The 16,261-nt window shown below is 47.0% G+C and overlaps 10 protein-coding genes across 10 annotated transcripts; 7 read left to right on the top strand and 3 right to left on the bottom strand.

The window, feature by feature from the left end:
• Window positions 1-73: 73 nt before the first annotated feature.
• F5891DRAFT_1040043 (uncharacterized protein) lies at window positions 74-1,222 on the top strand. The gene is made up of 5 exons (XM_041361985.1): window positions 74-167; window positions 194-365; window positions 416-452; window positions 578-661; window positions 717-1,222. The coding sequence occupies exons 1-5, from the start codon at window positions 134-136 to the stop codon at window positions 1,128-1,130; spliced, it is 741 nt and encodes a 246-aa protein (XP_041224770.1). The 5' UTR covers window positions 74-133; the 3' UTR covers window positions 1,131-1,222.
• On the bottom strand, window positions 1,223-2,576 carry F5891DRAFT_1040045 (uncharacterized protein). Its single transcript, XM_041361986.1, has 2 exons — window positions 1,930-2,576; window positions 1,223-1,872 (listed from the first exon to the last, which is right to left on the bottom strand). The coding sequence occupies exons 1-2, from the start codon at window positions 2,537-2,539 to the stop codon at window positions 1,298-1,300; spliced, it is 1,185 nt and encodes a 394-aa protein (XP_041224771.1). The 5' UTR covers window positions 2,540-2,576; the 3' UTR covers window positions 1,223-1,297.
• Window positions 2,577-2,663: 87 nt separating this feature from the next.
• On the top strand, window positions 2,664-3,609 carry F5891DRAFT_1040051 (uncharacterized protein). The gene is made up of 2 exons (XM_041361987.1): window positions 2,664-2,802; window positions 2,850-3,609. Exons 1-2 carry the CDS (start codon window positions 2,752-2,754, stop codon window positions 3,249-3,251), a joined length of 453 nt encoding a protein of 150 aa, XP_041224772.1. The 5' UTR covers window positions 2,664-2,751; the 3' UTR covers window positions 3,252-3,609.
• On the top strand, window positions 3,610-5,379 carry F5891DRAFT_1040057 (GAMM1 protein). The gene is made up of 9 exons (XM_041361988.1): window positions 3,610-3,785; window positions 3,853-3,905; window positions 3,956-4,043; window positions 4,096-4,267; window positions 4,316-4,403; window positions 4,450-4,602; window positions 4,651-4,824; window positions 4,875-5,115; window positions 5,174-5,379. Exons 2-9 carry the CDS (start codon window positions 3,858-3,860, stop codon window positions 5,227-5,229), a joined length of 1,020 nt encoding a protein of 339 aa, XP_041224773.1. The 5' UTR covers window positions 3,610-3,785; window positions 3,853-3,857; the 3' UTR covers window positions 5,230-5,379.
• A 314-nt stretch (window positions 5,380-5,693) lies between these two features.
• Window positions 5,694-6,346, top strand: F5891DRAFT_954080 (uncharacterized protein; the record flags this gene model as incomplete). Its single annotated transcript, XM_041375232.1, has 3 exons — window positions 5,694-5,836; window positions 5,891-6,032; window positions 6,083-6,346. The coding sequence occupies 3 exons, from the start codon at window positions 5,694-5,696 to the stop codon at window positions 6,344-6,346; spliced, it is 549 nt and encodes a 182-aa protein (XP_041224774.1).
• A 278-nt stretch (window positions 6,347-6,624) lies between these two features.
• Window positions 6,625-9,178, top strand: F5891DRAFT_419594 (major facilitator superfamily domain-containing protein). Its single transcript, XM_041371762.1, has 8 exons — window positions 6,625-7,043; window positions 7,102-7,292; window positions 7,339-7,822; window positions 7,869-7,928; window positions 7,991-8,084; window positions 8,132-8,303; window positions 8,353-8,426; window positions 8,483-9,178. The coding sequence occupies exons 1-8, from the start codon at window positions 6,841-6,843 to the stop codon at window positions 9,008-9,010; spliced, it is 1,806 nt and encodes a 601-aa protein (XP_041224775.1). The 5' UTR covers window positions 6,625-6,840; the 3' UTR covers window positions 9,011-9,178.
• F5891DRAFT_1110946 (uncharacterized protein) lies at window positions 8,986-10,859 on the bottom strand. The gene is made up of 8 exons (XM_041363715.1): window positions 10,525-10,859; window positions 10,336-10,474; window positions 10,028-10,283; window positions 9,926-9,979; window positions 9,793-9,877; window positions 9,612-9,739; window positions 9,443-9,560; window positions 8,986-9,389 (listed from the first exon to the last, which is right to left on the bottom strand). Exons 1-8 carry the CDS (start codon window positions 10,790-10,792, stop codon window positions 9,079-9,081), a joined length of 1,359 nt encoding a protein of 452 aa, XP_041224776.1. The 5' UTR covers window positions 10,793-10,859; the 3' UTR covers window positions 8,986-9,078.
• On the top strand, window positions 10,848-12,218 carry F5891DRAFT_1040072 (ribosomal protein L15e). Its single transcript, XM_041361989.1, has 6 exons — window positions 10,848-11,012; window positions 11,073-11,257; window positions 11,315-11,469; window positions 11,521-11,711; window positions 11,767-11,853; window positions 11,904-12,218. The coding sequence occupies exons 2-6, from the start codon at window positions 11,181-11,183 to the stop codon at window positions 11,997-11,999; spliced, it is 606 nt and encodes a 201-aa protein (XP_041224777.1). The 5' UTR covers window positions 10,848-11,012; window positions 11,073-11,180; the 3' UTR covers window positions 12,000-12,218.
• A 31-nt stretch (window positions 12,219-12,249) lies between these two features.
• Window positions 12,250-14,423, top strand: F5891DRAFT_419882 (glycoside hydrolase family 16 protein). Its single transcript, XM_041371765.1, has 14 exons — window positions 12,250-12,661; window positions 12,715-12,750; window positions 12,811-12,822; window positions 12,875-12,991; window positions 13,042-13,118; window positions 13,171-13,189; window positions 13,240-13,267; window positions 13,315-13,387; window positions 13,435-13,478; window positions 13,528-13,687; window positions 13,742-13,882; window positions 13,932-13,946; window positions 14,000-14,082; window positions 14,133-14,423. Exons 1-14 carry the CDS (start codon window positions 12,435-12,437, stop codon window positions 14,289-14,291), a joined length of 1,191 nt encoding a protein of 396 aa, XP_041224778.1. The 5' UTR covers window positions 12,250-12,434; the 3' UTR covers window positions 14,292-14,423.
• F5891DRAFT_420086 (sure-like protein) lies at window positions 14,108-16,127 on the bottom strand. Its single transcript, XM_041371766.1, has 8 exons — window positions 16,043-16,127; window positions 15,887-15,981; window positions 15,753-15,825; window positions 15,537-15,695; window positions 15,402-15,478; window positions 15,289-15,351; window positions 15,189-15,222; window positions 14,108-15,131 (listed from the first exon to the last, which is right to left on the bottom strand). Exons 2-8 carry the CDS (start codon window positions 15,908-15,910, stop codon window positions 14,470-14,472), a joined length of 1,092 nt encoding a protein of 363 aa, XP_041224779.1. The 5' UTR covers window positions 15,911-15,981; window positions 16,043-16,127; the 3' UTR covers window positions 14,108-14,469.
• Window positions 16,128-16,261: the final 134 nt, after the last annotated feature.

Below are 16,261 nucleotides of genomic sequence, written 5' to 3' on the forward strand. Positions count from 1 at the left end.
CCTGAAATTTGAAACGCTATAGTGTGAGACTTTATATAGTCAAAAATGATTAGTCTTGAAATTTCGAGGTCAACTCTCTTCCACCTTCATGTTTTCGTGTTTTGCGGTAATAAACTAAACATTCATTGATAAAATGCACTCCTTTCATTACCTGTCTGTCACTTTGTGTGCTCTTTCATTTTTATCCCCCAAGTAATCGGCTTTAGCGGGGTCCAGTCGTCCGTACATGACCGCTCGCGCAGGTTGGCGCACGTACGCGCCCTAAGTGGTTCCGACCAGCCCCGGGCTCTCGATATCTCTGTCAATCAGTCGAGAGATACGAAAATCTCAAAGAGAGATACATTCACTTATTTTCAAGATGGCAAGTGAGTACGACCTGCAACTCAACCAAGACCCTTACTAATTGCACAACCAGTGGTGCCTGTGGAGGTTTCAATGGTCCTAACGACTATGTATGTTCTCTATCCTCTGGTTACTGTCGATCATCGCTTGACATTCATTCAGATCGTTGCGCAGAGCTCATGTGTATGTTCTACCGTTTTCTGGCTGCATAACCTGAAACTTAAATACAATGAAGGATTTTGCTGGAGGTAGCCATTGCTTCCAAACGATAACTATCACCGTGAATGGAAAGTCGGCGCAGGCCCAGATTGTGGACGAGGTATTTTTTTGCCAATTACTGCTTTGCGGAGCATTTAAGTGACACAATTCTACAGTGCCTTGGATGTCCTTGCGGGGGACTGGACTTTAGTCAGGGTCTTTTTGAGTTCTTCGCATCAACCAGCGTTGGAGAATTATCTGGATCGTGGAGTTATGGCACTAGTGCTTCTACCTCGTCCACGCTTCTGCCGTCCACGACGACCCAACAGTCTTCCACTAGTACTTGGACGTCACCTACTACCACCTCATCAAGTACTCCTACACCCACATCCACCCTCACAACTACGAGTACCCTCATAGCCACAACCACACCTATGACTTCAGTTCCCCTACCGACTACATCTTCATCCACTGCATCTCCCCTCCCTGCTTTTAGCCCCGACAATCCTCAAATCCTTGCACAAATTAATCTTGGGCTGATTGAGTTTGGTTCACTGCTCCAAGCTTGTGCAGCATCGTCTTCGGAATAATAGATATTTATGCCCTTCTTGAAACGCTCGCCTTTAAATACGCACCACGTTCTTGTATAAATCTTTTTACCACTTATAGGCGTGATCCAGAGGTAGTGCAATGATGTACATCATGTACCTGTCAATAACGCGTGTAAACATGTAGCTCAAGAATACTAAACCAACAATCATGGACATGGCTGAGTTACCGCCGCTTGGACGATGCGTAGGAATGCGTCACTGCTCTCTTCGTCTGGTTGGTTCAACTTCCTCGCCTTCCACAGGTAGTATATGCCCTTTATACTTTCAGTCACTGCCTTGTCCTCTTCAACAGAAAATTCATCATCCTCTTCATCTGCGTGTCCGTTCCCTGCATGCCGCCCGTTAGAATATGACATGTCATTTAACGTGATTTTCACGGGTTGAGTAACGTGGCCATATTGACCGGGATTCCCAGACACGGGGGTCTCAAGGTCCGAATGATCCAACGTTGAGGGTGGTGACGGGCTATCACGATCGAAAGTTGACGATGGTTCGTTTGACGTGTGCGTGTGTATGTCTTTGCGTGGGGAGATAATATTAAGGAGATGTGCCAATACAGTAGGCGATGGCGGCCCAAACTTACTGTCGGGCAGCGGCAAAGAATGTATAGTATCAGCTGGTATGGGTATAGCTTCTTCTTGCTGTGTATAATACGTCGGAAGCGCAGTTTCTAGTTTCCGGTGGTTCGGTAGGGGCGAGGGCACCGTGGAATCAGCAGATCCTAGGAAAGATGTCAGGCAAGGTAAAAATACCAAGCTTGGAAAGAAAGAAACACCACCTTGTACTGATGAATACCGTGCCCAATAAGCATCTTCTGTTCCATCGGCCGAACCTTCCTTAAATATACTGCGAGGTGCTAGAGCGGAAAATGATTCATGCAGCGGGGCATTGTATGCGTTCCAATAGCGATCTTCATCATCTAGAAAACCACGAGCCACTGAGGGGAAACGTTCACGCGCCTGTTCCGCCGCAGTTGTTGGTGGATGTAACGCAGAGCGTGAAGTGGGTGGGAAAGGCATCAGCTGAGTGTCATGATACTTCCATCCGTCTTCGTCATCCCACTCAAAGAGGAGGCGGACACCCTGCTCATGAGATACGACCTGAACATGAGCATAAGTGTGCTCTGAATCTGAAGTGTACCGAACGTAATATTGGCCTGGCTGATCTCCGGGGGATGAGAAGATGTTGAGAAGCTCGATAGCACGGGCACTTTGAGAAGCAGGCCAACATAGATACTCTAGAGGATTATCAGGTGAGATCTGAAGGAAATGATGTCGCTGAAGCAGTGATCTAGACAATAAATGAGGTGGCAGGGGTTGAGTTAACTCAGAGGGGGGTGATATGTATTGCAAAACGAGGTGTATGGTATGCGATTGAATTGGGAACATAATCGATGGTCAATCAATGAATCGATGTTGGTCGATGGTAAGATGGAAATCACATTTTTTGTTTGTGATCTCATTATAACAAGGGACATGAAAAAACGACCCCCCTCGACCCCCCTTCTCACCCAAGTACTGCCTGTCAGACAGTGTCCTGTGTTACTCACAGTCTCTTTCTCTCACCTTCCCGCAACCATCGTCGCTCTCGCCCTTCAGCGATGTATCTACTTTCTTTTCTTCTGGCTTTACCTTTGCTCTCACTTGCGCAGGTTCGTAGTTACCTCCCGTTTTCCTGTCAAGCTCACCCCAGCGTCAGTCATCGCAGAGTGTTCAGCTCTCAACTTCCACCATAGTGGAAGAGACTCTCGGCTCGAATCGCCAAACTAGCACAGTAACACAGATCACAGTTTTTACTATCACTCCCGCTCCCACAGCGTCCGGTACAGTTTCTGCCTCTGGCAACTCTTCTTCAGCAATAACTAGCGGTACCAACAACGGGACCACCACATCAATCGCCTCTAGCAATCTACCCACTGCAGCGTCTACCATTGCTGGAGCAGATGGCGGTCCCAACGGTGCCCCCAGTCCAGGAGCATCAGCGTCAGGTGGAATATACGGCCCTCCAGATGGCTATATTGCAGGCGCACAGGCTTTGCGCAGTGCAAACATTCTCGGAGCTGTCGTCTTTCTCGCCGGAGGAGCATTGGTTTTGCTTTAGAGGATAAAACAGTTTCAAAACTGCACACTGTTCGTATGTTTATATATCCGTATGATGTGACCCTGGCACACTGCCAAACATACTTAGGATATTCCGTCTAGCTCTCTTCAAGCTCTCTTTATTGAACATGGACAAACCAGCTTGCTTTTAGGATTTGCTAATGGAACTGTACTTTTGCATATATCGCATATATCCTCGCATGCCTACCGTTCATTGACACTATTATATCTGGACTGTCTTGGACCGAGTACAGTACTAGCATACTGTAATGAGACCTGGTCTTCTGACTAATTCTAGACGGGACGATTATATGCTGCCGAAATCGAGTTACGTATCAGTATGCTCTCTGCTCACTGGGTAAGTACTGAGTAATAAGAATTCGAGATTTCGACGAGCGCTTGATTTTGCGTAAGCATGTCAATATTAATCGAATCATTGGATTTCGGATAACCCATCTGAGTGTTCTTCACTCGCACCTACTGCCCATCTCAAAGAGACACTTTTATGACCTTGGTAAACAAGGTCATCCCTAGCGTACGTTCGTCGACCATTACTTTGGCCTACCTATTTCGCCTGGATCGCAAGCTGAGTAGCAGGACAGTTATTATGTCACAAACAGGGCCCACTACCAAAAAGCAGAGAATGGATGTCAAGGTTCGTTCGATCACTTGCAGGATGTATCCTCATCTCTAGCGCCTGGATAGACCATAGGTACTCATAATGGCACCTTCCATTGCGATGAAGCACTGGCAGTTTTTCTTTTGCGTCAGACGGACGCCTATAAAGATGCAAGTGAGTATGTCAAGTTTTTCATCAGTGCTCACCTTCCCAATCGATTTTCAAGGCCTAAAACGTACAAGGGACCCAGCTGTTCTCGATGGTTGCGACATAGTAGTTGATGTGGGAGCTATATACGATGAAAGCAAACGCCGATTCGATCACCATCAACGTGGTTTTACGGAGGTGTTCGGTCATGGCTTTAGCACTAAACTGTCATCTGCAGGTCTCATCTACAAGTATGGAACTTTTAGATTCTTCTTGAGGTATCTAACACTTTCATAAAGGCATTTTGGAAAGGAGGTCGTTGCCAGTGCGGCAGGGCTGGAACCGAGCGACAAGAAAGTTGACACACTATGGTTAAAAATGTACAAGGTATGCAGTCGTTCAGGGAGAAACACATCTTTCCAACTATCTGCAGGAGTTCATTGAGGCTCTGGATGCAATTGATAATGGGATTTCGCAATACTCTTCCCAAGAACAACCGAAGTACCGCAACCGCACCGATCTATCGAGTAGAGTTGGATGGCTTAATCCTCGTTGGAATGAGTCTACAGAGTCTGAGAAAGTGGATGTGAGTGCCTGCGTCTTTACATGTGACACACCTAGCTGAACTGTCTAGGCCCTGTTCTTGAAAGCTTCGCAGCTGGCTGGGGGTGAGTTCCTCGGCAGGCTTGATTACTATGCCAATGCATGGTTGCCTGCACGAAATTTGGTATTGGCTGGGCTCTCATCGCGCCAGAATATCGATGCCAGTGGAAAGATCATATTATTTGAACAATTTGCTCCATGGAAGGTTATATTGTTGTCGATCACGACCTTTCACTAGATTCTGACATCTGACAGGAGCATTTGTTTGAACTTGAGGCCGAACAGGGTGTCTCCGAAGATGAACTTCCATTTTATGTGATATACCCTGACGAGACTGGGGGAAACTGGCGTATTCAGGCAGTCCCTGTCTCTCCTGAGAGCTTTGACAGTCGAAAGGCGCTTCCGGAGCAGTGGAGAGGCGTGCGTGATGATGAGCTGTCAAAAGTAAGCGGTGTCGACGGATGCATATTCGTGCACGCATCAGGGTTTATTGGAGGTAGGTGAAGCATCAGTGGTGCAGTTGCATCGGAGCTGATCTCTGGTATTTGTTTCAGGGAACAAGACGAAAGAAGGCGCTTTGAACCTAGCAAAATTGGCACTTAAGATGTAATCGATCTCGCTTTCAAGGAATCTCTACGATCTCGGTAGTCCGTTTTTATATGTCCCGCGAGTTTAAATTGCCGTTATACAAGGTAGCTGATATGTAGACCAGATGAAATGTTCTTTGGTGAAAAGAGCGGAGACCATTTAGTGTTCGAAACAGCATCCGATCTACGTAATTAGAGTTGCCGTCGGCGTATCGGTGAGATTTCTTTCCGTGTTACAATTAACTTGCTGCAGACACGTTTTCATCCAGAGCCTACCCGAATAAGATGTGTGGTATTTGAACACATTCGGCAATACTCGCCCTCGTGTTCTTCGCATGTGTCGCAGCTGCGTGGGGGCCACGAATGGAACGCGCGCAAAGGTTCAGGGTGGTCACTATTAGTTTGGTCTGCTCCTCTCACTTCCAACCCGTATTTTGCTATCTAGAAGCTTTGACTCTCTTTTTTTTTTTTTTGACAACGTTGAACGATGCCTTACATCAAAGCCCATTACCACCCTTTCCTTTTCATCCTCATCACTATGTGTGCTATGGCTGAGCTGGGTCTCACTGCATACCTTATCAGCGTTGGAAATGAGAGTCGTAATTGGCCAAGCGCTCGTTATCATTCACTGTAAGTCTGCTTTCTATCTCGAAAAGGAGTCCTGCTAACGTAGGATGCATTCAGCTTGATACTCTTCGAATTCAACGCCGTGTGGACCACGTTATTCGGGGCAGCTTATATGCTGTGGATTGTTGATGGTGCTGTGCACTTTCTTGCCAGCATAGCAAGTTCCATCATCTGGCTTGCTATCACTTCGGCACTTTGGGTAAGACATCTTATGGTATAAAACACCCACAGTTTAATCCGGGTGGACAGGGCGCTGCAGCTGGCATGATGCATAACACGCGGACTGGGGGCAACTGTAATTGGATACTCAATAGCTCCCCGTCTGTTAACGGGGTCTTGCCATGCGATCCGCCACAGGAGCTGAGTGTGTCCAGCTGTCGAGAAACGCTAACAGTCGAAGCAGTCGGCTGGGTACTATTTGTACTCTGCGTCCTCACACTCTTTGCGACATGCATGTGGGTACGAACGAGCAAGCGAGGATATGTGAGTGCAGAGTATAAGCCGGGGATGTGACAGGTTGATGATCGGTGCCGCCCTTACCAGAACTCGAGCTTTTATGTCTAGGAGATTGGTTGTAAAGCAGGAGGTGGATTTTGGAGGTAGCTCGAAATAGTGTGCGGTGTGGTGTTAATTGGGATTTATGCCCAGGCTACTAATGCGTCTGGTATGCTCATAAGTTATCGAGTCAGTCTAAGCGATTGATAAAATTTTCGGTTACGTTAAAGTACATCCACGATCATATATGGATAAGCTATGCGTTGGCCAGACCATGGAGCTCACAGACTGCAAATAACAATCCAGGTCCTTTCCGTGGCTTTGGTCTGATCCAGACGTGTGCGCCAACTTCATACGTGCTGAGACCGATACTTGCGAATCAGAAACTCAAATCCAGGTCAGTATAGGGAACGACCGTTTTAGGGACGATAGTTGTGGAGTCAGAGTTAAGGTTACGTCATCCAAACTTATCAGATAAGAGCATCGGCAATCTAACGTACAACTTTCACAAAATGACCCAGCGATCTCAAAGCAGAGAACTTTACATCTCTATTCCAAGTCGTAGCTACACAGAACCACATATAAACTCTACCTCAACCAGGCAGCGTGATGACGAACTTGTAGAGAGAGGGGATGCAATCTCTCCAACGAGGGCGTCCGTTGTTCGGATGTTGGCTTTACTGTGCGCATGTTCTCTCAGCGTCGGTAGTCACTAGTGCGTTTTTCTTCCATTCTTCCATTCCCTCCACCATTTACTATTCTCCATTTAAAAGTGCGTCATATACACTAGGGCCACTGAAATCTCGACTTGCGCGAGAGATGAACACATCCAACACGGAATTTAGTCTGTTGATTTCTGCATTCAGTTTAAACAGTACATGGACACCTCTAGTCGGGGGCCTGATGGCGAGTAAACTTGGTACAACGCTCACTAGTATCATTGCTACTGGTGTCATATTTGTTGGTAAGTAGTATTTGTTCATGCTACGCACTTTCTCATCCCTTTCTAGGCCAGGTTTTACTACTGGTTGGCGACATACAAGGAGATGTTCGGTTGATGGTATTTGGGCTGTTCGTGTTCGGATTTGGAGTCAGTCCTCTTGCTGTTGTGCAGGAGTCCATTATCGTGCGATTCTTTAAATCACACGGGCTCGGTGTCTCAATGGCACTGGGTCTTGTGGCCGGCAAGTTGGCGTCATTCATTTCGGCGCGAACTTCCCTCCCTCTTGCAGAGCGTTTGGGGCGCCACGCACCGTTCTACGCGTCCACATTCCTAGCTGCTCTTTCCCTTCTCATTAACCTGGTCTACGTGGCATCCTCGAAGTGGCTTATACGGGGTTCTGGCACCGTCTTACTAGAGCCTTCCGAGATACGAAGTGAGGCGAGGCGCCGCTCCCTGTACGATCTCTCCGAGGCGCAGGCACTGGAAAAAGTTGCAAAAAAACGCCACATCAGGTTCAAAGATATTCCAAAGCTTGGAGATATCTTCTGGGCGTGCGTGACAAAACTAGAACTCACGACTTGTGCTGACCTTTCGCAGTTATATAGGGCTAAACATCCTCTGTGGCACTATATGGGCCCCTTTCACCCATTTGGCAGCGTAAGTCTGCATGCGATCAGGATATCTTTCGTGACTCATGACGTTCTTTGTGCGACCTTTAGCAACATTTTTGAAAAGAGATATGGATTGACGGAGCACACTGCCAGTACACAAGCTTCCTACCTTCTGGTTGGGAGCATACTCTTGTATCCTGTCGTAAGTGCATTCGTATTGCTCCATAATCTTGACCAACACCAAGTCAGACCGGATTCATGGTAGATCGGATGAAGCACCCACAAGCTGTACTTCGCATGTTCACGCTGTCGTCTGTATTGACGTTGTTTGGATATGCATGGCTTGTTCTTCCACCAGTGTGGACGGGAACACCTTCTCCTGCAGTTGCCGCCTTTGCGATTGGCATTGGCTTCTCCCCTTGTGAGTCAGTATTGCACTATTTAATCATCATTCATTCGACATGTTTTAGTACTCCTTGTGGTCTTGGTCCCTCAGCTGGTCCCGTTCAAGTTTGTATCAACTACTCTCGGTGTGCACAAAAGCGTAAATCGTTTATTGAGTCCAGTAACCTTATCTGAGCTATGAGCTTGATGTTTCAGATGGAACAAACAGGCGCGACAATTTTCCAAACGATAGCTGGCCTTGTTTTGGACGGTGATCAACGGGTCAAAAAAGGCGGCCAGTACACAACTCAGCAGTTGTTGAACGTGTTTTTCGCTTTCAATGTTTTGCAACTACTGGGTATCATCGGTCTATCGCATCTTGACAGTCGGCGGAGGCAGGCAGCAGAGACTATTGAGAACACAGTCGGGGATGAAGAAGATGTCGAACGTGAATCAGAAGAGTCGACCTTCACGGGGGGCGAAGGAGATATCCTGGCTTCTGAAATCGGACCGTTGTGTTCTCAAGATCCAAGAAAGCCTCTACTTGGTCGCCGGCACAGAGCAGATTCTGGGGCCAGTTCTTTCCCTTCTTCTTGTCCTCCTCAAGGGGTTTGTGGACACTCAGAGATAAGGAGGGGTCGTATTTTTGTGTGTCTTTGCGCCATGATTATTGGCAGCGCTTGGATACTGTTTTTGAGCACTGCGTGGCTGAGGCTCCGGTCGGGACAAGAAAGAGATTTATAATAGTACACGTGGCTAGTGTTTAGATACTTTGTTATCAAGGAGTAAGATTCTTCCAGCGTCATGAGCCATTATCTACGCGCACTCATTAACCAGTGTCCACAAGGCACTCCGACAGTTTCATCCGAGGTGTCTGATGTCGCAGAGTCATCAAGAAGGTCAGGGAGTAGTGTGACGGTCGTTGCGAAAGTTGGAGATGGGAAACTCTCATTCTCAGCACGCTTGGCGGGTAATTTTTTCCTCCATGACTCTATCATTTCCCAGGTGAGGGTCGGATCCTTCGACTTTTTATAGAGAACATCTGGACCGAATGGATCGTCCACTCCCCTATCTGAAACATCAAGCGCTACCGCGCCTGCAGCTCCAGCCGAGGACGCCGGTTCTGCTCAATATGTCAGTCCAACCGATGATGACACAAAGTATCATATATCTCACCACCACTCGTGCCGCTCCAGTTCGATAAGGAGGGAGCGATTCCCAGCACTTTTTCCGGTTTAGCGATCGGTAGCTCGGATTCATTGTCTGAGAGGATATTGTGAACAGGTTCCGCGACCTGTTGAATGGTTTAGCTCGGTCATTTTTAATGATGATATTCAACGCCAACCTCCACCGGTTGTACAAAACCACCAGGGGCACGGAGAGCCGAGCCGAGCCAATATAGCAACGCATGCATAACAGTCGGAGAACGTGATTGTGCGTCTATAACGGGGGAAACGAACGCTGTCGTCCAACCTGTAAAATTATGAAAATTTTCTTCCCTGATCTGGCTTGAGGGAAGATCTTACCGCGTGAAAACATACCAAAAGCCCACTGCTGGTATGAAGTCAGAATGAAGAAGGGGGTTTGATTATGAGCGCAGGTGTCCCATAACTAAAGGATCGCTTCAGAGTCTGGGAAATGCGCATTATGTGCACTTACCTTCCCCCAAAGGCGCTCCTTTCCACGTAACGGGCGCTTAGTACCTTCGGGAAGCTACCAAATACGTTCCGTATTCACGGCTCAAGGGTTCTAAGTACGTACCGATCTGAGCTGAGTGAATTGCCGCATAAATTCGTCGGACATTATCCAAGGAGGTTGGCAGGCGACAACTACAGACATATCATGTATGTCAGGGTGATCTTGGTTGGTATCCGTCCAGTGAAATGTCTTGAAATTTTCGTCATCGCAGCCGTGATCATCAAGCATCGCAAACCCCCAATCTTTCGTTGCAGGAAACATGATATGAAAAACTCGTTGAACTGTTTGGAGGGGAAAATTGTCCAACCAATCACATACTCTGATGAAAACAAGGTTAAATCACCTCGTGTTTCAGGTAATTATTTACATACCGATTGATATCCGAGGCTGCAGGAAGCAACAGTTCCGGAACATTGAATCTATGCGAAGAGCGTACTGTAAACCGTTCGCCTGTTTTCCGGTCCTCATCGTACAGACAGAGCGAGCGATTTGGCACATGCTCCTCGATCCCTGCAGATAGTACATTAGCTCGCGAAGCTTGGTTTTAACACCAAGCATACAATTATTAACAAGTTCATCAAACGTGGAATCCAGGAAAACTATGTTAGCAAGGTTGCGACGCCGTCGGCGAACAGTAAGTGTGATTCTACGGCTCTTGTGCCCTTGGTGAGATATCAACTCTCGTTTGTGCATGAGCTTCAGCCGGGGTAGAACAGCAGTCCTTAAGGTAGCCTTGCAAGTCGTCTGTAGCTCTGTAAGCCATATTGACCTCGCAGCGAATATACTGTGGGGGGAATGTTGGCATTGCTCCTTGAGGATAGCAAACATTATATATCAACAGGTTGCTGAACAACGTCGATACAGGTTGGAGTAATACAACAATCTTAACAACAACAAGACGCACATGAGGAAACAAGGGTCGCTATGTACGATGCCTAAATGAGGCAGGCTGCTGGCATAATCCGATGCACAACGGGAATAGCCGAGAACCCTCCTCCAGTCGTCAAACAAGACGTTGTAGTCGTACCCGAGTCAAGACCCTCAAGAGGTATGTTTCTGTATCGTTATCGTATGCAGCTATGCTAGAAAGGATCTACGTTGCTGTCAGAAACTCTAGTTTGGAGAAATCTAAATGGAAATCGATGGATGCTTTCGTCTTGATTGGATGTATGTTGATCTGCCGAGTCACTAACCATCTTGCATTGCAGCCTGCAACATGGGCGCATACAAATACATCAGCGAGTTGTACAGAAAAAAGCAGTCCGATGTGCTGCGTTTTCTTCTCCGTGTTCGGTGAGTCCTGATGCTTGTGATACACTAACGATGAAAGTTGCTGATTTCGTACTCTAGATGCTGGGAGTATCGCCAATTGAAAGTCGTTCATCGTGCATCTCGTCCTTCTCGTCCTGACAAGGCTCGTCGGTTGGGATACAAGGCCAAGCAGGGCTACGTTATCTACCGTATCCGTGTCCGTCGCGGTAACCGCAAAAAGCCAGTCCCAAAGGGTAGGCTCCTGACCGACGTGCCTTTCGATATAATCTGAATTTATCTTTTAGGTGCCACCAATGGCAAGCCCGTCCGTCAGGGTGTCAACCACTTGAAGCCCCAGCGCAGTCTCAGGAGTACTGCCGAGGAACGTGTTGGAAGGCGTTGTGGAAACCTGCGAGTTCTGAACTCATACTGGGTAAACCAGGACGGCGTTTACAAGTACTTCGAAGTCATTCTTGTGGATCCTAACCACAAAGCTGTAAGCCCGAGGTTTCCTCTATTTGTTATGTTTACGAGGACGCACTATGATGTAGATTCGCCGGGATCCCCGTATCAACTGGATTACCAAGCCAGTGCACAAACGCCGCGAAGCTCGTGGTCTCACCAGCGTTGGGAAACAGGTTTGTTCATTATCCATGGCCCTCAGGATTTCCCTGATATTTTGTTGCAGAACAGGGGATTGGGCAAGGGCCATCGTCACAACCACGCTCCTGCTCGTTCAACCTGGAAGAAGCACAACACACTGTCTCTTCGTCGTTACCGATGATTTACTTGCATATTTTCTGTTGTTCTTCCATTATGTTACTTCATACTTGCTATGCTTTGTATGACCATGAAGTTTCGCCAAAAAGATATCATGTGCTCCTACATTTTGTAAAGGAACTTTTAGGTTGTGAGCTCCATAATAAGCACAGCAATGGCAAACCGGCATCTCACCAATTCTCACGGAATGTCAGGCGGTCGTCCATGCGTTTATGGTGATTGCGGAACAATTTTTTAGTCACATTCGCCTCGTGCCCACCATGATGATACTGTGAGAGCCTTATTGCACAACTGCGGTAATTCATTTCGGCCGTCACATCTACAAATTTATTGGAGCTACGCTAATGGCAACTTCCAATGTTATTGTGTTTGGACGGTCTAGTCACCGCACCATAAAATCCAGTTCATTTTCCTTTGAATTATATTCCTCCTTCCGAACATGCTCAAACTTCGACATGCAATTATTTACCTATTATGCGGACATCTTTCAGAGACCATGGCCTTTCCAACCATTCTCAGTGACATTGATTGGAAGGCCGGAGTTGAGTTACTGGGCAACTTTAAATGGCCAAAGACCACATTGCCGACGAAGAGAGAAACCACGCCCAATGGATCTACTATACTGTGGATTATTCAAGATACCTATGAGGGCAGCACTTTTTTCGAGTAAGTGTGTCGTCCAGATCACCCAATCGCTACTGGTAACTGACGGGCTGCAGTACATTTAACTTCTACACTGGTGCAGATCCCACAAAGTAATGTTTGCTTTTCCATCCAATCTCCGGGGTACTTAACACTCAGTGATAATTGTTTAGTGGTTTGGTGACGTGCGTGTCTATTGGTTGCACGAGATTCTTTCATTCTTACAATTTGAAATAGTTTTGTTGACCAACAGACGGCATTCAACGACGGCTTAGCATCAATAACCTCCAACAACAAGGTCATCATGCGGGGCGATAATACAACTCAGCTAGCATATGGGGTCAACAGAAACAGGTAAAAACCTCCAGTGCGCTGAGTGCACCGAGACTAATTTAACCTCTTAGTGTCCGCATAACAAGTCAGGCTGAGTACAATATGGGTCTCTTTATACTGGATCTAGACATGGCTCCATGGGGTTGCGGTGGGACAACTTTCTTTCAGTGTACCGATGTCATTTAATTGTTTCGATCAAGGTGTTTGGCCTGCATTCTGGCAAGTAATACCACGCAAAGGTTGGGTGATAAATCTGACGATGTGGCTAGGACGCTTGGGAGTGGGACATGGCCATATGTAAGCTTGAAATACCTTGGATTTTCACTCAATAATCTCTATTAAAGAATGGTGAAATAGACATCATCGAGGGTGTACACGACAACGAACACAACCAAGTCACCTGGCATACCGCTCCTGGTAAGCGAATTACTAGTTACTTGTTCCGTAACTCACGTAATTCTCAGGTTGCAACTTAACCCAGAATACTAACTTCACTGGGACGATTGTGGTGTGTCTTATCTTAGCATGGACGAGAGGTGGTGGGCTAATTGTTGAAGCAAACGAATTACACGGATAACCTTCAATGCAATGCGTTCATCAATAACAACGCAGGGTGTGGTGTGACGGAATGGAGTCAGGCTTCATATGGCCCGTTATTTGATGAAGCTAATGGCGGTGTCTTTGCTATGAATTGGGACGAAAACGGCATCGCAGTTTGTAAGTTCGTGAACCTCGTAGCACCGTGAGACTCTAGACTGTTTCACCCCACAGGGTCATTTTACCGGGCAACTGTTCCACTGGACATTACACAGGGACGACCAGATCCATCTAATTGGGGTGAACCTGTTGCTGCACTGTCCACCCAGTCATGTAATATCACTAACTACTTCGCAAATCACTCGATTGTATTTGGTGAGTATTTTGATGAAATTCAGATCCTCATTGCTCACTAACAATGCAGACATCACGTTTTGTGGTGAGGCTTCATTACTGAGGCGCATTTTGAAGCAATTTATCAAGACTAACCAGGTGACTGGGCCGGCAACTCTTACGCTACATCAGGTTGTCCTGGCACCTGCGAGGACATACTGATGGATCCGGCTAATTTTGTTGTGAGATTCTATTGATTTCTTGCATTAATTTATCTCAACTGATTACATAGAACGCTTCTTGGATCATCAACTCACTTAGTGTCTACAAGCAGTCTTTGTTGAACATTGGCAGCACGTCGAGCGTAACCCCAACACATCCAATCGTGAACCTGAAGACTTGTTGGATTATCTCTACAGTAATATTCTTACACGTGCTTGTCTCGCTTTGAGATGCTGGCTGTCCAAGCAGAGGCATGGCAAACTATTATATGGCGAGCTACTGTGGACGATCAGAGGAACACATTAGTGACACTACGAGGGCATGTTAATAGATCTTGCACCCTTGACATTTGCCTTATAATTCGCTTGCATTGATTATATGAGTGATATCAAAGGGCTGCAGGTACTCTAAAGTTTTAAGATCCTCACAGATTCTGGCCCTATTGCCGCAGGGTCATGATCTACATGTGCAAAACACGCCCGTAGTGGAGTAATGCTCGCATGCCCTTTAGCGATGGCCCAACCATCCGAGCCAACTGGGAGGGAACCGAGCGAAGGTGTGATAAGGGGTTGGAAATCAGGGGAGAATTTAAACACTAGCGTTGCAGGTCCATCTCTCGATACATCGCCTTCTACATCGCCTTCTACATCGCCTCCGGGTTCACTTTGTTGTGCAGGATACTGTCTCGCCATGTCCTGGCCCTTGTTGGGGACGACCTTCGTTGTGCTCATAGCTCCAGGAGTCAATATTGCTTTAAAAAGTCGCCCGTACGAGTTACGCCACATGTGCGTCCAATGGACATCTATGCCCTCGGGGTTAAGCAGTTCCATTATCATGGGAATATTCACATTATACATGTCGATTTCTCCGTTGCGTATTCCACCAATGTCTTTACCCCAATTGTTCCATAGGTATTGGATGATCTGCCCCGAAAGGATATTTGCGGGTCCAAAAAGTTCGTTTGGGGTGGTATGGAGAACAGTGCCGTATGAAATCGCGACGGAACGAATCTGCGATAGCGCTGACGACATTGCGGCACCGATGGTTCCAGAAGACATGGCTAAAGCAGCTGGTAATCATGATTTGTTCATGGGATGTTCAAACATAACGAAGAGAAAACACAGACCAGAGGAATTTCTGCCGAGGTTTGGTCCCGAGATCTTACATACATACCAATTTAAATTAGACTTCGAGAGCTATCACAAGGAGCAGCTGAAGGTACTGACCACAAGATCGATTGTTCCGGGATAAAGGTTATGAAGCGCGATGTTGGTACAGGTCGCGGGGGTCTACGGAGCATACGCCATAAGCTCGCAACAAGAATAGAAATCTTACATACACCATCCAGCAGTACCCACTCGGCAACTTCACCCTCACTTAAAGGACGCGAAGCTGACGATACCTCTCCCATTCCGTCTTCAACAAACTCTCAATTAAGTACAATGTATTTCTCATCGCATACTAGTACACTCACCGGGTTCCTTCGGGTAGTAATATCTTCCTCTCGTGATTTCCTGAATGTGAAACGCTTTCCCTGCAAGCGGTGCGTCAGCACGAGAGCTCGGACAGGACTGTTTAGACTCGCCAATCCACGATTTCTGGGAGCTTGGCACGACTACTTTCACATCCCATCCTAGTTACATGTTAAACACAAGCGTCTTCATGCATGCAGGGTTCACTGAAAGCTTACTGAGATTTGTAATGAGGTGTCGATAAAGGCCATAGATGTATGGAGATTGGGGACCTGGAGGGCCGTCATCGTTCTTTGGCATGACATAGGTTATAGTTAGCGAAGGATCTTGAAAAGGAGGAATAAATACTTACGACGAGTAAAACTCTGGGAGACATTAGCTAGTATATCAGAGGAATGGTAATGAATGACCCTTGTTGTCACCAGCGACGGCGATGGTGATGAGCGCCTGTGTGTAAGATCATCGATTCCCATAATTAAAAACTGTCCACCATCTTGAACCACGCAACTTCTTCTGTCTCTTCGTTTTCGCTTCTGCTCCTGCCAGCCCTTCTTCGACGTCGGCCACAGCGATACCAGGCGACACCTTTAATCGAGGCTAATTCTTTAAGGGCTAGGCTCAAGGCTAGGCTGAGCCATTGTTATTTCCACTTAGACGTTGGCTCTACTCTCTACTGAAGCTTGCTCGAGCCGCCGTGTTCATGATTCACTAGCTCGCTGGTGACTCC

The sequence above is a fragment of the Suillus fuscotomentosus genome, assembly GCF_016647785.1.
Source record: "Suillus fuscotomentosus strain FC203 chromosome Unknown F5891scaffold_34, whole genome shotgun sequence".
Classification (NCBI taxonomy): Eukaryota; Fungi; Basidiomycota; class Agaricomycetes; order Boletales; family Suillaceae; genus Suillus; species Suillus fuscotomentosus.

Coding starts and splice junctions, on each gene's coding strand:
- F5891DRAFT_1040043 (XM_041361985.1), top strand. CDS start 134: ATGCACTCCTTTCATTACCTGTCTGTCACTTTGT. Junction 168..193: donor TTACCTGTCTGTCACTTTGT/GTGCTCTTTCAT, acceptor TTATCCCCCAAG/TAATCGGCTTTAGCGGGGTC. Junction 453..577: donor TCAATGGTCCTAACGACTAT/GTATGTTCTCTA, acceptor AATACAATGAAG/GATTTTGCTGGAGGTAGCCA.
- F5891DRAFT_1040045 (XM_041361986.1), bottom strand. CDS start 2,539: ATGTTCCCAATTCAATCGCATACCATACACCTCGTTTTGCAATACATA. Junction 1,873..1,929: donor ACGGTATTCATCAGTACAAG/GTGGTGTTTCTT, acceptor CATCTTTCCTAG/GATCTGCTGATTCCACGGTG.
- F5891DRAFT_1040051 (XM_041361987.1), top strand. CDS start 2,752: ATGTATCTACTTTCTTTTCTTCTGGCTTTACCTTTGCTCTCACTTGCG. Junction 2,803..2,849: donor CTTTGCTCTCACTTGCGCAG/GTTCGTAGTTAC, acceptor CCCCAGCGTCAG/TCATCGCAGAGTGTTCAGCT.
- F5891DRAFT_1040057 (XM_041361988.1), top strand. CDS start 3,858: ATGTCACAAACAGGGCCCACTACCAAAAAGCAGAGAATGGATGTCAAG. Junction 4,044..4,095: donor GGACGCCTATAAAGATGCAA/GTGAGTATGTCA, acceptor TCGATTTTCAAG/GCCTAAAACGTACAAGGGAC. Junction 4,825..4,874: donor AACAATTTGCTCCATGGAAG/GTTATATTGTTG, acceptor GACATCTGACAG/GAGCATTTGTTTGAACTTGA.
- F5891DRAFT_419594 (XM_041371762.1), top strand. CDS start 6,841: ATGACCCAGCGATCTCAAAGCAGAGAACTTTACATCTCTATTCCAAGT. Junction 7,293..7,338: donor TACTGGTGTCATATTTGTTG/GTAAGTAGTATT, acceptor ATCCCTTTCTAG/GCCAGGTTTTACTACTGGTT. Junction 8,085..8,131: donor GCATACTCTTGTATCCTGTC/GTAAGTGCATTC, acceptor ACACCAAGTCAG/ACCGGATTCATGGTAGATCG.
- F5891DRAFT_1110946 (XM_041363715.1), bottom strand. CDS start 10,792: ATGTTTGCTATCCTCAAGGAGCAATGCCAACATTCCCCCCACAGTATA. Junction 10,284..10,335: donor GCAGCCTCGGATATCAATCG/GTATGTAAATAA, acceptor TGTTTTCATCAG/AGTATGTGATTGGTTGGACA. Junction 9,390..9,442: donor CTGGAGCGGCACGAGTGGTG/GTGAGATATATG, acceptor CATATTGAGCAG/AACCGGCGTCCTCGGCTGGA.
- F5891DRAFT_1040072 (XM_041361989.1), top strand. CDS start 11,181: ATGGGCGCATACAAATACATCAGCGAGTTGTACAGAAAAAAGCAGTCC. Junction 11,470..11,520: donor CAAAAAGCCAGTCCCAAAGG/GTAGGCTCCTGA, acceptor TTTATCTTTTAG/GTGCCACCAATGGCAAGCCC. Junction 11,854..11,903: donor TCACCAGCGTTGGGAAACAG/GTTTGTTCATTA, acceptor ATTTTGTTGCAG/AACAGGGGATTGGGCAAGGG.
- F5891DRAFT_419882 (XM_041371765.1), top strand. CDS start 12,435: ATGCTCAAACTTCGACATGCAATTATTTACCTATTATGCGGACATCTT. Junction 13,479..13,527: donor ACTTCACTGGGACGATTGTG/GTGTGTCTTATC, acceptor TAATTGTTGAAG/CAAACGAATTACACGGATAA. Junction 13,688..13,741: donor CGAAAACGGCATCGCAGTTT/GTAAGTTCGTGA, acceptor TTCACCCCACAG/GGTCATTTTACCGGGCAACT.
- F5891DRAFT_420086 (XM_041371766.1), bottom strand. CDS start 15,910: ATGTCTCCCAGAGTTTTACTCGTC. Junction 15,696..15,752: donor ACACCTCATTACAAATCTCA/GTAAGCTTTCAG, acceptor ACATGTAACTAG/GATGGGATGTGAAAGTAGTC. Junction 15,479..15,536: donor TTACTACCCGAAGGAACCCG/GTGAGTGTACTA, acceptor AGTTTGTTGAAG/ACGGAATGGGAGAGGTATCG.